Source organism: Anser brachyrhynchus (assembly GCF_964034855.1).
Source record: "Anser brachyrhynchus genome assembly, chromosome: 1".
Classification (NCBI taxonomy): Eukaryota; Metazoa; Chordata; class Aves; order Anseriformes; family Anatidae; genus Anser; species Anser brachyrhynchus.
Window position 1 is genome coordinate 149,917,605 of NC_137694.1, and position 16,875 is coordinate 149,934,479.

General features: G+C 36.9%; 1 protein-coding gene across 9 annotated transcripts in view; it reads left to right on the forward strand.

Moving 5' to 3' along the window:
• The window catches only part of ARHGEF7 (Rho guanine nucleotide exchange factor 7), a 120,527-nt gene that overhangs the window by 85,438 nt on the left and 18,214 nt on the right, over positions 1 to 16,875 (forward strand). For all 9 annotated transcript variants that reach the window (XM_080605402.1, XM_080605404.1, XM_080605407.1 and 6 more), the window contains 8 exons: positions 98 to 157; positions 1,348 to 1,494; positions 3,370 to 3,456; positions 6,810 to 6,888; positions 8,313 to 8,452; positions 9,100 to 9,324; positions 11,506 to 11,599; positions 16,736 to 16,825. In XM_080605402.1, coding sequence (XP_080461528.1) covers positions 98 to 157; positions 1,348 to 1,494; positions 3,370 to 3,456; positions 6,810 to 6,888; positions 8,313 to 8,452; positions 9,100 to 9,324; positions 11,506 to 11,599; positions 16,736 to 16,825 — 922 coding nt within the window. The remainder of the gene's footprint in view (positions 1 to 97; positions 158 to 1,347; positions 1,495 to 3,369; positions 3,457 to 6,809; positions 6,889 to 8,312; positions 8,453 to 9,099; positions 9,325 to 11,505; positions 11,600 to 16,735; positions 16,826 to 16,875) is intronic.

Here is a 16,875-nt window from a genome sequence, read left to right on the forward strand (position 1 = left end):
TATAGGATTATTTGTATTTAGTTAAGCCTTTAAACACTTTGTTATTATTTTTACTAGAACTAAATCTTTTATTCTGTGCTTTTCCCCTTGCTTTTAGGATTATCATCCGGATCGTCCAGATATTCAAAAATCCATGACTGCCTTCAAAAATCTTTCTGTAAGAGTGATGAAAAATAGATAATATGTATATTTTCAGTATAGTGTTTTCTAATTTCATCTCCTTCCATTGCTTTTAAAATGTGGAGCTTTTTTGTACACTTTTGTAAAAGAAATTTTTGTGAAACTTCTTTTGAGCCCTGGAAATTAATGCAGTTTATGGGCAGAGCTAAGGATTGCAAGCTGTGGGGGAGTTACAGCAAATAGACTATTGACAGAAGAGCCATGCAAGCATTCTGCAATTCTCAGTCTGCCCTCTCACTTGTGCTTTATTTTCCTTTCTATGAGTGCAGGCATGACTAATGACCTAAAGAAGGGCCACAACGCTTGAGTGTATTTTTAAAAAAAATTTCGGAAGTGCATTCATTTTAGTGGAGTGAACGGATGAAAAGGAAAACACGAGAGAAACTCTGAAGATAGGAACTTTCAGCAGTAATCAAGGGGATAAGCCTGATTGGAACAAATGAGCTTTTTTTTTTTAACTAAAAAAAAGCGCAACTGCAGCAGGCATATGTTTAATGTATTCTAAGTTACAATAAACTTGTATGTTTCCTGCTGGAAGTGCATGCTGCTGGTCACCTGGCATTTTTTACATTTTAAAGCAGAAATTTATTGTTACCTGTGTTCAGAGGAGGTTTGGGGTTTCCCCATTCTCTTGAGTACTTCACAAATGAGATGACAGTTCTGAAAAATTGAAGTGAGATGAGTGTGAGTACAGCTAGTAGAGCAGGTTGGCAAGAAATGTAATAAAAATAGGAGCACATGGTTACACACAGTGTTTGCACAATTGGCATGGCTCTTTACTGAAGAAGGGGTATACTTTGCATGTAGTGATGTGTACTTAGGACAGCTGTGTTACTGTTTTCTGCTCTAGCCCAGCTGTTTTTCTTTGAAGAACAAAAATATAAAATGTAAAGAAAAGGGAAATTTGAGAAACAGGGTTTCTCAACTATAGTTTTCTCAAACTATAAATTTGTAATTGAAATTAGTGTATTGAAAAGTAATACAGAAGATAGCAAAACTAGTTTTATAAGAAATACTGGTAATGGTCATCTAAATAAAAATGCTTCAAATTAGCTACTGTCTTCTGTGTGCTACAGTGAAAACAGTAAATACAGCTGTAGTGGTATTTCTACTCTTAACCATGTTGATGGCATTGATAGAGATGATATTTTTGCCTGTATTTGCTAGGCACAGTGTCAAGAAGTACGGAAACGGAAAGAACTTGAACTACAAATACTAACAGAAGCAATCCGCTGTTGGGAGGGAGAAGATATTAAAACACTTGGCAATGTAATTTACATGTCCCAGGTCATGATTCAGTGTGCTGGAAGTGAGGTAATGTAGTTCTCATCTTTACTGTCAGTCTATCTTTCCCTATTGTAATTATAATTCTCTCTCTCTATATACACACACACACACATAAAATCATGTAGCACAACATTATATATATAATTATGTAGCAGAAATAAACAGTGTTTTGAGATACTAATCTAGAATAGAATCTTTCTCCATTGTTTTAAGGCTTTTATAACAAAACAGAAAAAACTACTTGAAGATGGATGGTCTCATCTGTAAAACTTACTGAAACGTGGCCAATATAACACTTGAAAAATCATCTTATGATGTTTTTTAGGTCTGTTTTTGAAGTGCGTAATTAAACAAGGTTTTCCATATGTAGTTATATTACAGGATCATTTCACAAACAGTTATAACATATTTAAATAACTATTACAGTCATACTGTAAGGTGCATGAGGCCCATTTTGCCCTCACTGTTTTGGGAATTTTGCTGAGGTAGTACATTTTTGAAATACAGGTTTGAAAAACAAATGGTTTTGGAGAAATGGACTAAGAGGAGATGTGAAAAAGTCAAAGGTGACATTGCAAAGTGTGGGTGATTTTTAAAGAAAAAAAAAAACCTACCAGAGATAACATTCTAAAAGATTTTTAAAGCAAGTGCTAACGGAAGAGAAATGTATACAGATTACTGACATGTTTTTACTGTAGGCTGTTCTCCTGTATAATCAATTATGCTTTGAACTTGTTGGGGGTTTTTGAACTGCAACCTCATTCAATTTCCTCCCGTAGAACAAAGATTTTGATGCATATGAGGAAAGACAAAAATGTTTTGCAACTAAATACTTTAAAATTCATCACCTGTTAATTTTCTATCAGATATTTTGCTAGGTATTTATTTAATAAGATTCAGTAGTACTCATAGTGCATCTTCTGCAGTTGCCTCTTGTCTTAAAAAAAATAAAAAATAAAAAGCCACCACAATCTCATTCTGATTAAAATGTCAAATGTAATAGACTTCTAGTAGTTTCCACATATATTACAACTTTGCTTTTCAACTAGATATCTAACAGTTTAATTTGTGCAAAAGCAATTGTTTTCATTTCTTTTTATATGACATAAACATTTGTAAAGACCTACTGAAAAACTAATAGAAACATTCAAACTTGATAAGGACCTGTGTTGTATTGCAAAGATGTTCGGAATTGAGACAGTGACTTTGAGAATGGATGTATTTGTTTTGTCATTAAAATAAAAGCTTTATATGTTAATGCTTCTTTCTGTAAGTGTTCGTCTATACCAGTTGAGTAAATTTTCTCCTCTTTCCATAGAAGTACTTCTCAAAACAAAAAACTAAGGACAACCTCAAAAGTGAAACCAGAATATTAAAAACAGAACGAAGCAATGAATATTTTCATTATGAATATGAGCATTATTACTGTTCTTTCATAATCTTTTTCTAATTCAGAACTTAATCTGACATTATAGAAAAATCTGATCTCTCCGATTTAAGAGACACCAAGTCTTGACATTACAGTAACAGCATCCATCCGTGTTATATTAACAAATATATCCAATATGTGATTTTGGTTTTGCTAAAGTCAGTGAAACTGTTATCAAATTAAACACCGTCTAGGTGAAATACTGGCCTTAAAATTTCTTTTTAAAAAATTATAAGGCTCTACTCTCCAGCAAGGGGTTATAGGCATGTGTTACTAGAAATTTTGAAATAGAAAGCTAAATAATCCTAACTCTTTTTACATTTATGGAGGCTTAATTTTGCTAGAGATGAATGCTTGTGGAATAACTATAGAGTTGTAACATTGTTGATAGTTTTTAATAATATAAAATATAAAAAGTGGGGAGGAAGCTTGTGATGTTGTATTTACTTTTTCATTTTCTTTTTTTTAATAAGGAAAAGAATGAAAGGTATCTTCTTCTCTTCCCTAACATATTGCTAATGTTGTCTGCCAGCCCAAGAATGAGTGGGTTTATCTATCAGGTAAAGTAATATATGTACATATGTGTATAAATGCTGGGAGTGTTTTTTTCCAAATGTTTCATAGAAAACTTGGAACGATTATTAAAATTCTGTGTTTACAAAGAGAAAAGGTAATTTCTGGAGTAAGAACTGTTCATCTGTGTTTATGAAGTCTAGAACCTTGGATTTGACTTTTTTGCAGCTGACAACTTCTGTGACCATCAGAAAGATGTTTTTTTTCTATCTCTATGCTTCTTGGTATTAGCTAATGAGAGGAAGAATTGATAGCTTTTTAGAGCTACATTAGAAAAGGATTCTGTTGTGCAGGCTCATTAGTGATCCTTCTGACTGCTGCTTCAATCTTACCAAAATTACACAGGACTCTTTAAGCTCTTGGTGGTGCAAGTTAGGCTGGGTTACCCTCTAGTTCTTTAGGTGTGTCTACAAATCAGCAAAGCACTTCTGAAATGAGTCTTCTAGTTTTTCCTGTTTACTGACTCTTGAGTCACAGTGTAGGAGTGATCTCAGGGCTCACCAACTGGATTTCCTCTGGACGAAACTGAACTAGAAGGCATGCTCCAAAAGTACACTTGATCTGCTTCAAGTACTAATCGGCATTCAGTCCATGGCACCAACCTAGAGCTAGCCCAACGTACTACCACCTAAAACACCTACAGTGTGGCCTTCAGGCCCTTAGCGCTGCCAGATATTTTACTTCACAGATCCACTACTCACTCCTGGTAGGTGGCCGTTAAGCACTCTAGCAAGTTTCCTAGCTGAGTACTTGCTCTTGCATCCTGACTGTAGTTCCAAAAACCTCCCAGGAGGTGAAGTTAGAGCCAGTGCTTACTCCACAAGTTTCTGAAATTTTTGTAAACGTTCTTCAAGTATGGCTGTGTGATTCTGACATCACAGTAAAACACCAACAGCAAGGGAAAATGAAACAAAAGTTCTAAAAGGCGGCCCAAGATCCCACCTGGTTTAAGTACTTTTGTAAATCACTTTTTCAAGCGTTCTGTTCCTTTTTCTCAAGTAGTGATTCATCTGCCACAAAGGAATGCTAAAGGTTTGTAGTTCAGGGTTCTTACGCAGTTGGCTATATCCAGTCACAAACTGTGTGACTCAAAAATTCATGTTTGGATTCATGATAGTCAGATTTATCTAAGACATGTCGTTCAAATACATAATCAAGCTTCTGTTATTTTTGTGCTGCTCTTAATTTTTAGCTGGTGCTTTATCCTGACATGTATGGAAAAAGATACTAGAAAAGGCAGGTGAGTGCTAGATCCCAAGTGGCACAGCCATAATTCCTGATGACGGAAGGTGCTTCTATTACAAAGGCAGCTGAGTGGAAATTTAGTGTATTAACAAACAATACAGAATTAACCAATAAATCTGTCAGGCTTAATTCTGCTCTCCTACTTTTAAATTGCATATACTTTCTTCTTTCTCCCTCCCATCTTGTCCCTCAGGTGGACATGATTGTTCAGTAAATAAGCAATTTTCTGTGCACTTGCCTTCAGGTTCTGCTCAGGATATTCATAGCCCTTTCTTAACGTTTACCGTCCAACCCTCTGTTGAATACAAAATTGTTGATTTCTTCATAAGTTCTAATGTGATTTTCCTGACACTATGAACTTCTCAAATCCTAATGTCTGCATTTTCACAGCAACGCAAAAGTGTTTCATTACTTCTTACGCTTGAGACTGTGGCTTAGAGCTGTGTTGGGAATACATAGCATGTGCTGTCTCGTTCTTTGTTTTGAGGTTCTTGCCCCAGAAGTGGGATATGGGCAGATGGTGATGTAGCTCCCTCAGTCATTCCAAGAGAAACGATGTCCTTGGAAGCAACATCTTTACATGCCTCTTTTCCTGATTGGTGCATGTCTACAAACAGGGAGAAATGAGCATTTCCCGATCCTTACAGTTTAGGTGTAGGCTGCAGCTTCTTCAGTTTACAGTACACCCTCCATGTATTTCTGAATATTCCAGTTATCAGTAGGCTTCAGCCATCCTGGTTCATAGTTGCATAGTACATTTATCCATGGTTGTGGATACAAACTATGCAAACTATATTTTTCAAAAGAGCTTCACAATTGTTTCTTGAAAGAAGGGGAATGTAAGTTGTTTGCGAGTTTGTTTCAATTTTCTGTGTTTTGCTGACCTTGTACTTTTTGTCTCCATGCGGCTCAGGTGATCTTTGTTCTCCATCACCAATCTTTTGCCTGGTGTGTCCCTGTATTCCCTTTGCACCTATGTCAGCATTTCTTGCACCTCACAGTGTGGCTGTATGCTCTGTTGTTTATGAACCAGAAGAACCTGAAAAACAGAATTTTAGGCTGCATTGTAAGGCACAATTCTACCGTGTTCCCTTCATCGGAGAAGCTATTGCAAGGAAACTTTATTTTTGGCATCTTGGGCTTCAGCATGCTCTTGTGCATACAGAATACTAAGTGGTTTTAGTTCAGCTTATAAGAAGCCTTTGTCCATCCGGTAGTCATTTAAATAAAATAAAATAAAATCCCCTCCATTGGAGCCAAAATTCCTGAGTACATAGGATTTGCACTTTTGCCAGCATGTGCTGAATAGTGTTTCTGTGCAGAAGAATACAGGATCTGTCTTAAAAGAACTTTAATAAAAGTTGCATTTTTGGTAAAGCCTTTCATCCTGACAATATTACATCTTATCTGTTCTTCTGTGTTTCTAAATGGACAAAAAGTTATCCCAAACGGACTTTTTTTTTTTCCCAGAATGCTTGGTCTTAAAATGAGAATAGGTTATCTTCTGCAAAATTAATGTGTTCTTCTGAAACTTTAGAAACTTTGAAGATGTTTTTACTGCTTTTGTTCTTTTTCCCCAAATATTTGAGAGTGAATTTAGTAGTGGCAGGGATATCAGAGAGGAAAGTCTTCAGTATAATTGAAGGATGTGTTTAATGAAATCTTCCTTTCTAAATGTACCACAAACCTTGTTTTGAGAGCTAATCAATCAGTTTGCAAACAAATGTGATTTAAGATCAGTCACCATTGCCTCTAATCATGTGACATGGATGACCCTGAACATCTAAGTTCCCAGAACTTGAGGCTATGATGAATAACCACTGTTACATTCATATGGATTCATATGAATCCATAGATATCAAATAGTCTCATTAAAGTCACAGGTCTCATTTGTAGAAGTTGGGCATTAAAACTTCCATTGCAAGGTGTCTGTGTGGATTTTAAAATATTTTAAACCTATCAGTACGTGTATGTGTTTTTGCCAGTATACTTTGTGTATAAGTTCATTCAGAGCTTGTAATTACATATTTTTTACATGGTAATGGTTTTGTTTGTTTTGGATATAATTTCAGTGCTACTGCTCTTTTTTTCGCAGGGAAAACTGCCAATGACCGGAATGACTATCACAAAGCTAGAAGACAGTGAAAACCATAAAAATGCATTTGAAATATCAGGTATTGTCTGGAAGTATTTTTATTTGCTATTTAATGTTTCAATATCAGATGTTCTGTCTAAACATAGGAAAAAACTTTCTCATTCTGAGGGTGACTGAACACTTATCACAGGTTTCCCAGAGGTTGTGGTTTCTCTGCTTGGAGATACCTAAGAGACTTAAGAGCTGTCTTGATGTGGTCTTGGGCAACCAGCTCTAGGTGGCCCTGCTTGAGCAGGGGTGTTGGACAAAGTGACCTCTAGAGGTCCCTTCCAGTCTCCTCAGCCATTTTGTGATTATACAAATTTGGTAAGGCATCTACCCAGAGCCTCACTTGAAAATTGCTTTTTAATGCTAGTGTTAAGCAGTTAACAAACTGCCTTTGTATGCAGTTCATTCCTAGATTTCTGTCTTTTAATTAAGGCAGTAGCCTTGGAAAAGGTCCTTCATTGGTGAAGCAATTCAGACTATGCTACTCTTTGGAAGAAAGGAAATTTCAGACGGTCCAGAAGAGCTTTAATCAAGGGCTTTGCTTTAGAAATAAATGGTCAGTCTCTTTACTGAGAGACTGTTAGTAGCTTTGCTAATCGTGGTTGCAGTTGTGCTTTCTTTGGGTATTTTCTGTCTGGTAAGTAGTTTGTTTCAGCATGTAACTTAATTTTGAAGAACAGTTCCTGACGTCAGAATCCTAGGAAAACACACTGGGAGAAGGATCTACACGATGGAGATTCATACCTTCATTTGTTTCCTGGATCCATTCTGCCCCCAAGCAGGTTGCATTTCAATAAAAGAATTTTGAGGCTCTCAGGTGGCAGGTGGTATAGCACTCAGTGCTGTGAGGTGGAGGGGAAAAAGCTGTTGATGTTGCTTGTTCTTCTGAGATAATAGCTCCGAAGCTGACCTCAGATAAGGAATTTGATGGGTTAAAATGGAGTTAACTGTAGAAATTAAAGTAATCCTGGGTTAATCATCCTGCTGCTTTCCCAGGTGACTTCTGCCTCAGTTTTAATACTAGATTCAGACTGACTTTCTACCTTTTCTGAATGGTGTTCTATCACTTGTCCAATACTGTAGCTTGCAGACTAAAGAATGACATTGTAGGCTATATGTTGGCTTTCCTGGGGAAGATGGAGAAGCATAAGGCTACTAGATTGTACCTCTAGACCTCAGGATGAACCTGTCACCTACATCTATTTCTTATGATAAATGTTGTGTTTAATTATCAAAAGTGGGGAAGAAAGGTAGAATTCCTTTGCTTTGTGGAGCATGGAGGAAGTGCTATGACATGGAAAAGTGAGATGCTGTGGTTCTGAAAATCCTGGGTAAAATTTTTTCTTGGTACTTAGGGGTTATAATGTTTTAAGAAATGTATATCTTTATTATCAGGTCAGACGTACTAAATTGTTCTTCTTTGGTTTTCTACATCTTATTTTTTCTGTCACTTAGGAAATATGATTGAAAGGATACTAGTGTCATGTAACAACCAACAAGATTTGCATGAGTGGGTGGATCATCTGCAGAAGCAAACCAAAGTCACAACTGTTGGGAATCCCACCATTAAACCTCATTCCGTGCCATCTCACACAGTAAGAAATGACTTGTGAAGTGAATAAGCAGTGTAGATAGAGTTAGGTTATCTGGCAAATACACTGCCATGTAAAGCATTTTCTTTAACATTCGGTTCTAGTTACTAATGGTTATAACTATAGCTTGAGGGGTCAAAATCTTACGTTTTTAATTGCATGAACAGAATAAATGCTTAGTTCTTGGTGAAACAGCTTAACAGAGTAAAAGAAAATTCATTATAGTTACTTTTTCTATAATGACCAAGTAATAACATCATCTCTTAAGAACCTTAGAACAGTAGGTTTTAACTGGCGATGTACGTGGGTCTGTGGAGAAAAAATTTCCTGAAGTACTTTTTTTCAGATTCTGAATTTGAGTTGTTTTATATGAATGGATCTAAATTTATCTTGTATTGTGAAAGAAGTGGGAGCAGAGCTGCTTGTAGCTGTTCTTTCTTTAGTGCATGCTCTATCTACAGTAGACAAAAAAAAATTCTTTAAGCACTATTTTCCAAGCAATAATTCAGTGTTAAAATTTTGAAAGCACAGCTGTAATAAGCAGAAGCACTAGACAGGTGATATTATTTCACCAGTCCTTCATGGTACTTTGCCTTTATGATGATAATATTCTTTCTCTCCCTTCCCGTAACTGTTATTGTCTTTGACAGCTTCCTTCCCATCCAGTAACGCCTTCCAGCAAGCATTCGGATAGCAAGCCGATACCGCTGACTCCTGCATACCACACTCTCCCTCATCCGTCGCATCATGGGACTCCACATACCACGATAAACTGGGGACCTCTGGAACCTCCGAAAACTCCCAAGCCTTGGAGTCTGAGCTGTTTACGGCCTGCACCTCCATTAAGGCCTTCAGCAGCACTTTGTTATAAAGAGGTGAGATGCAGCAGCCAAGAAGTATTGCTCTGTAAAAGGCCTGCGATGAGAAGTTTAACTTTTTTTCTTTTTACATAGCAGCAGTTTACAATTTTGTGTGCATCTTTATATAAAGATGCGCTAACAGCTAGCGCTCAGTCAGTGGTAACGGACTAGCGAACGCTGTTTATTTCAAACAGGCATTTAGTCTTGCAGCTCAGAAAATACAAAGGCTTGTTAGGAGACGGTATCATTGCCCCCGCTGTGTTTCCACTTACTTTCATCCTTCGTCTAGTTACTAAACAAGATTTAAAAACAACAACAAAAAAAATCAGCCATAAACCCCCCACAATTAGCAATTCTTAAAAAAAAAAAAATCTTAAAAAAAAAAGGCAGTTCTTTTTGTTATATTGATCATCCAGGCTTATTGCAAAGTAAGTTGTTTGCTAAGCATGCCGAGATGCATCTAGGATAAGGGATTCTGTGGTGCTTCAAATCATTCTAAACAGCTCTGGTGGTATAATTGACTCTTGATTCCTCAGTACTTACCACCAGTACTAGGTAACAGTTACCCATTTAGAAAAGAAGTCAAAATATATATTAAAAAGAAACTGTCAAAATATACATAATTTTTTTCTACTTAATTATGGTTAATGTCACCATTTAGCAAAAAAAAAAAACAAACAACACAACCAAACAAAAAAACACCACCCCAAACAACAAGCCTACCACCAAACAAAAGAAACTTAGATTTTAAGATGCTGTTGTAGTTTTTAATTAACTTATGGTATGAAACAGGAATCTGTTCCAAGAGAAATACAGTGGTGGTGGTAGGTTGATTTTGTATTGTCAATACATTTTTGCATGGCTTTATAAATACGAAGAAAATAGTAGATTTATGTTGAAAGTCTGTGTTTGTATAAGGAGGATAATATTGAATGCTTTGTAGCATGGTAGTATCTTCTGTTTTGGTATCTCTTCTGTCACGGATTCTCACTGTGCTAATTTAATGCAAAGCAACAGGTCCCAAAAAGGGTAACAGAATCATGGAATGGCTTGGGTTGAAAGGGACCTTAAAGCTCATCTAGTTCTAAACCCCCTGCCATGAACAAGGACACCTTCCTCTAGATCTCTTTGCCCAAAGTTATGCCTGTGAATTTTTTTTGTAAGCATGTGATGTTGACAAAATAATGTTATTTTGTGGGTATATGAATTGCAGTTTTAGAAACTGTAGTCTAAATGTTGTGCCTCAATGTGGTGTGGTTGGTTTTGATTGTGGTGGGTGTGTAACTTGCTTTTTCTTTGTAAATCTCCTAAGCAACAGGGGAAAAAGTGATAGGTAGTCTTCAGCTGGAAGGTTAATATTTGGGCTTAGTTGTTAAAAGACGTTCTCTTGTTTAGCTCTACTACATGTTCATCTCTTTGTAAGTTAAACTCCTTTCATGCCTTTTGTGTGTGGCGCTAAATTCTTCAACATGGTAAAGTTTCACTCATTTTTACAGTGTTTAGCATATTGATAGTATTCAGTCTATCTTCTTCATCTCTGGTCTGTCCTGCTCATTCACTCTTTTACTTTCTTGTTCTGTACTTTTATAGAGGATGTCTTGTACCCTTAAGGTAAGGGGTAGACCAGTATGTTCCTTTTGTTCCTGTAAAATTAGCATTGCTCCTATAAATTAGCATGACTGCATTATGAGCAGAAATGCTGTATGTGTTGCTGTATTTTTTTGCTGTAGGTCCGTTCTGACAAAGCTCTAAACATTTAAAAATTCCAGCTTTAAAGAATATAGGTATACTACCTTCCAAGCTTCCTTTTTAGGTCCTTTTTTTTAAACCTGCTTTTAAGTAGAGAAGTCAAATGGGTTGCCTCTTCAGAGGTTAAGGGTAAAAAAAAAAGTCATGCCTGCCTGTTTCCTTCGCTGTAGCTCCCAAACAGCCTGCATGCTTTTGCAGCAGCTTCTCTGTATATTTCTGTTGACAGAATAGATTAAAAATATCCAACTTTGTGTATAGTTGGAGGATGGGTAGAGAAGAAATCAGCTAGTTCAGGCAAATCTGAAGTGCCAAAAAATATTAGTAAACAATGTTGGTGCTATTAGCAGATTTTTAGTTATGAACTCCTGTATGCATCTTAGAAGCTAATATTTGAAATACTGTAGAGAAGCTCTACTTTTTTTTTATATTTTTGCTCTCCCCTCACAGGATCTCAGTAAAAGCCCTAAAACCATGAAAAAGCTGCTTCCCAAACGCAAGCCAGAACGGAAGCCATCAGATGAAGAGTTTGCACTGAGAAAAAGTAAGAAAGACTTGAACAAATGTCTGCATAGTACAAAGGCTGGAAATAACATCCATTTAAATCTTGTGAGAATTAAATGTTCAGTCTAAGCAAGTCATCTGGTTTCCTCTCCCATCAGGGGAAAGGGAGTAGGTATCTAGAGAGGATGGTTTAATTTACTCGATTTAGGTATTTATATCACAATGGGATGAATTGCTTGCTAGAGTCTTACTGTTGACTACAGAACGCAGAAAATTATCCAAGGCTAGGTGAGAGACATCCTGCTTTCCAGTGTGTGTATATAATATTCTTTTTTAAAAATGTGTGTGGGTGGGAAAGGTGGAAGTTGCAGGATGATGCATAGAGATTTATTCTGATCAATATTTCTAATCTGTGGTCTGTCAGCAGCACTTGCACTACATTCCTTTTTCTAATTAGCAACTGTAGCTTGCAACTTTGATGTCAGTATGTTTAGAAACTTGTTTAACTTCTGCAGCTCAGATAATATTATTCCTTCTGCAAATAACTATTTTTGGTACCTTCACTTCTGGTGGCACTCATCCTCTGTTCAGATATGTTTCTACTCAAGCTAGTCATTTCAGGCTCCTTTGTAGTTGGTGGAGAGGTGCCTTTACAATGTAATTCACGTCCTGAAGTGAACAACCAAGCTAGGTCAGGTGAGGTAGGCTGTTGAAGTGCCATGTAAATTTGTGTGAATGAATGATTCAATTAGTTATGCCAGTAAAAGATCAGGGGCTTAAAATAGCTTGTTTTGACTATGTTCACATCTGAAGACCAGATTCCTTTACAGCAACTTCTGCTTCTCTGTGTCTGTTCTTTGCTCATGAGCTTCTTAAGTTAGTGTCTGTGTGCCCTGAGTGATAAATACATGAAAAGTGTTACTGTAAACGTTGTCTCTCACCAATTTCTGCAGGGTTTGAAAGAAAAAGCTTGTCCTCAGGGCTTATTGTTGGGGTTAGTTCGATTAAGGTGGAAGTGCTTCTGAGTGTGCTGTGAATTTCTAACAGCAAAGAGTTAAGGTAGTGGACAGAATAATCTTGTCTTTGTGGATGTACATGTGGAATGTTTAGTTCAGGATATTAGCAGATAAGCTATATTTTTATGATGCATGAACAGGGTTCTCTCATGACAAAGGATGAAAGACCTGTACCTGTGTAGTAGCAGAGACACTTCTATAAAGACAGCTTTTTAGGACTTCCCTCTTACCTTTTTCCCCTCTTGTTACTGGCATGAGGAAGAAAATCAGGCTTAACTTTAAAACAATAGAAACTAGGTTGTCTGTTGTTGTGCACTGTATTGATTCCATTTTAGCCATGTCCTTAATACACACTATATGGTATTTTGAGGTCTACCTCATTGCATTCTGTGTGCATCCTGTGTGTAGTTGTTAAGTAGCAAATGTGTGGTAGCTTCTATTCAGAATAGTTTCGAAGCATATCTGGAATATAGAAACCAAAATATCTGGAATATAGAAACCAAAGTTACTGAGACTTAAAAACACCAGTGAGAGCTGAAATAGTAACAAGCACTACATGGACACTAACTGTATTGGATGGTGTATTTATAAATGAGTCATGGCCCTCATTTACATGATGAGTTTCAGGGTATGTTGTTTTTCTTGGTGAAAAAGTTTTATGGTCTACAAGAGGCTTCTTAAATATTTGTGACTGTCATCTGGCTGACACTATTTAAAAACTTGATTCTCTACCATGTCTTCAGAAGAATTATTGTGAACTGACTGCATAAGAAGCATCCTCATTTAAATCTAACCAGTCTCCTATAAACTGTTGTAGCTAAGTGTAGTTATGGTTCTCTATAATATGAAAGTAGACATTTTTTTTTCTAGTCCATTGAAGTTAACATTTGGAGAAGACTGTTTTCATCAGTCTCTTGCATAATAGAAGTTTTATCTGTAAAATGACACTTTTTTCACTTTGGGGAAAAGCCAGCAGTGACTTTTTTTTACTTAAGGAAATTGTTTTGACTTTTTTTAACATAATTTTGGAAAAGTTATGTATAGCATTACAGACTTTCTTGACTCATCTAAATATGCATTTTATAGTTCTGTGGTGGTGTGTTTTTTGTTCTTAATTTTTAAGGAGCAGAGAACTGAAATACCACTAGGTGGTTAATAAACACCCCAGTATTAACATTTTTAATAATTTTCTCTAGTTAGATGTGATATTTTAAATTATGTTTACATTCTCTGAAACTTGTTGAATGTGTGATATATCGTTTTAGGTGGACTTCTGGGAAAGTGGACCTTTGATCTAAATATATTTTTTTTATTTCTAATGTTAAGCAATTCAAGAAGTTAGACTGTAAATAATGTTTCATTATTTGTATATGAGAAACATAAGGACAAAAAATGCTCTCAACTTGGAAAGTAAGTCTTAGTTTTCCAGTTTAGTATTACGTCACTAGAAACCCTTATGATGTAGCCCTACTAGTTCCTTTCACTTCTCTAATATTACTGACCGTACTATAGGAAAACAATATTGAATCATAGAATCTTAGAATGGTTTGGGTTGGAAGGGTCTCTAAAGATCACCCAGTTCCAACCCTCCTGCCATGGGCAGGGATGCCACCCACCAGACCAGGTTGCTCAGGGCCTCATCCAACCTGGCCTTGAACACCACCAGGGATGGGGCATCCACAGCTTCTCTGGGCAGTCTGTGCCAGGGCCTCACCGCCCTCAGAGTGAAGAATTTCCTCCTAATGTCTAGCCTAAATCTACCCTCTTTTAGTTTAACGCCGTTATCCCTTGTCTTATTATCTACCCAAGTAAAGCATCTCTCTCTATCCTTTTTATAAGACCCCTTTAAGTATTGAAATGAGGTCTCCCCAGAGCTCTCTCCAGGCTGAACTCTCAGACTTTATTCACAGCCCCAGCCCTCTGATCGTCTTTGTGGCCCTCCCCTGGACTTGTTCTAACGGGTCCACATCTTTCTAGTGCTGACCCCAGACCTGGATGCAGGACTCCAAGTGGGGCCTCACAAGGGCAGAGCAGAGAGGGACAGTCCCCTCCCTCCACCTGCTGGCCACTCCTCTCCTGATGCAGCCCAGGATGCCGTTGGCCTTGGCCTTCTGGGCTTCAAGTGTGCGCTGCTGGCTCACGTTGAGCCTTTCATCCACCAGAACCCCGAAGTCTCTCTCTGCAGGGCTGCTCTCAATGAGTTCTTCACCCAGCCTGTACTCGTGTCTGGGATTGCCCTGACCCAGGTGCAGCACCTTGCACTTGGACTTGTTGAATCTTATTAGGTTCGCATGGGCCCACTTCTCCAGCCTGTCCAGGTCCCTTTGAATGGCATCTCTTCCTTCTTCGTATCAGTTGCACTGCTCAGTTGGTGTCATCTTCCTTCCTTACTGGGAGGGATCTGTTTAAGAAAAATTAAACTATTATAATAGTGTTATATCAGATGTTGGAGGCTGGAGATTGAGTATCTGTAATGCGTAGTAGATGTGTGTAGATGTAGCAATTATTAAGGCACATTTACTGAGAGGCGATGTGAGCCCTTTTGGGATGGGGGGGCTTATAGCTGTACTTCAGTGTATTTGAAAACTCTTTTTTTTTCACTCCTGATTAAATTAACACCCATTTGGTATGTATGAGAACTTTCAATAAAAGGGATAGTTGGTGGTTTTAAGACAAAGGGTGTTACTTGAAGTAATACTTTATTGATTCTGGCTTTTACTGTTCATCTCCCCACCCCTATGCCCCCACCTTGTGTCAGTGATGAGAAGCTTCAGTGCTGTTGTAGTTCTCCTTCGGCCTTTTCCATTTTGTGGAGCTTCTCCAGATTCCTGAGGATTTGTGGGCTGTGTTGAAAACTGCTATGTTAAATTAGCTTTATAACAGGCAAATGAAACTAAATAAGACGTTTCAGCTGAGTGCCCTTACAATACAGATCACAGAAGTGAAATACTTGTTTTGCTATGGTAATAATATAGTGCTGCATTCTAACCACAACAAAATTAAATTATTTTTCCTGCCTTGAAAGAGAAATAACCTGCACTTGGGAATATCTGCATCTCTTAAACTGTGGGGTAGCTATGCTTAGTCAAGATGATTTCTTCAACAGTTAGCTCATCAGTCAATCCTGCCAAATCTTTTGACAGCTAGCTTTGTGGTGGTGATAATAAATCACAAAAAGTAAACATGGATGCATTGGCTCACAGGTAGTGCTATATCTTGATGTTGAAGCCAGTTCAGATTCATGCAGCAGAGAACCTGCAAGACTAGGAGTTTTTTCTGGGGAATGAGGAACACCGGGGAAAAATGGTTTTAAAACAAAAAATCATCTTGACTTGCCCATAAAATCCTGGTTCCATCTAAACTACGAGTACTTCTAGATTAGTTTGACTGAAATTTCACTCTTTGTTTCAAGTGAACAATTTGACAACATTTTCTATTGAACTTTTTCAGGAATGTGTTTGCTGTGGACCTATATTAAAAAAATAAAATTGCAATGTTAAGTTTGAATGGTTAGATTTATTTATTTTCTTTTGTAATGCTGTTAACTTCTTAATGTCTGGGAAGTTGAATGTACTCCAGTTTTCATAGATACAGTTAAATGGTAGTGACACATCACTGCATACTGGGCTGAAATTGTGCCAATGTGTTTTTTTGTTTAATTTTCAGTAGAATGCTGTTTACCTTTCAGGGTAAATCTGATTTATTTGCAAAAGCCAGAAACTGTCAAGATTCCTTTTTTTTTTTTTTTGAAATATATTTTGTTCCTTCATTTCTTTGATAATATTATGGAAGAATAACTGCAGTACACTATTTTTCAGTTTAACAGTTGTTTGGTTTGAAATCAGAGATATGTCCTATGCAAATTCACATACTCAGAAAATTTCTTCGATGTATGGGTAATTTCTGACTTGTATTTTGTCTTTTGTTGTTTTAAACATCTTGTAATAGTATTTTCATTTTTTAAAGCCCTTGTTACTTTGGTCATTGAAGCTTGATTTTTTGAAATGATTAAGAGAATTTTAGAAAGTTGATTAGGCTGAACTTTGGTCCCAACTGAAATATGTGGTATTTAGCTTTAAACAAACATGATTTATAAAGGCTTGTTTGTATTAAGAAACATATATCCATGTTTAAAATTTTATTTTTCCCATTGATTCTAGGTACAGCTGCTTTAGAAGAAGACGCTCAAATTCTTAAAGTCATTGAAGCATATTGCACAAGTGCCAAAACACGTCAAACACTAAATTCAAGTAAGTTAGAAAATACTGAAATGACTAACTAAACCACAAATCAGATAGTT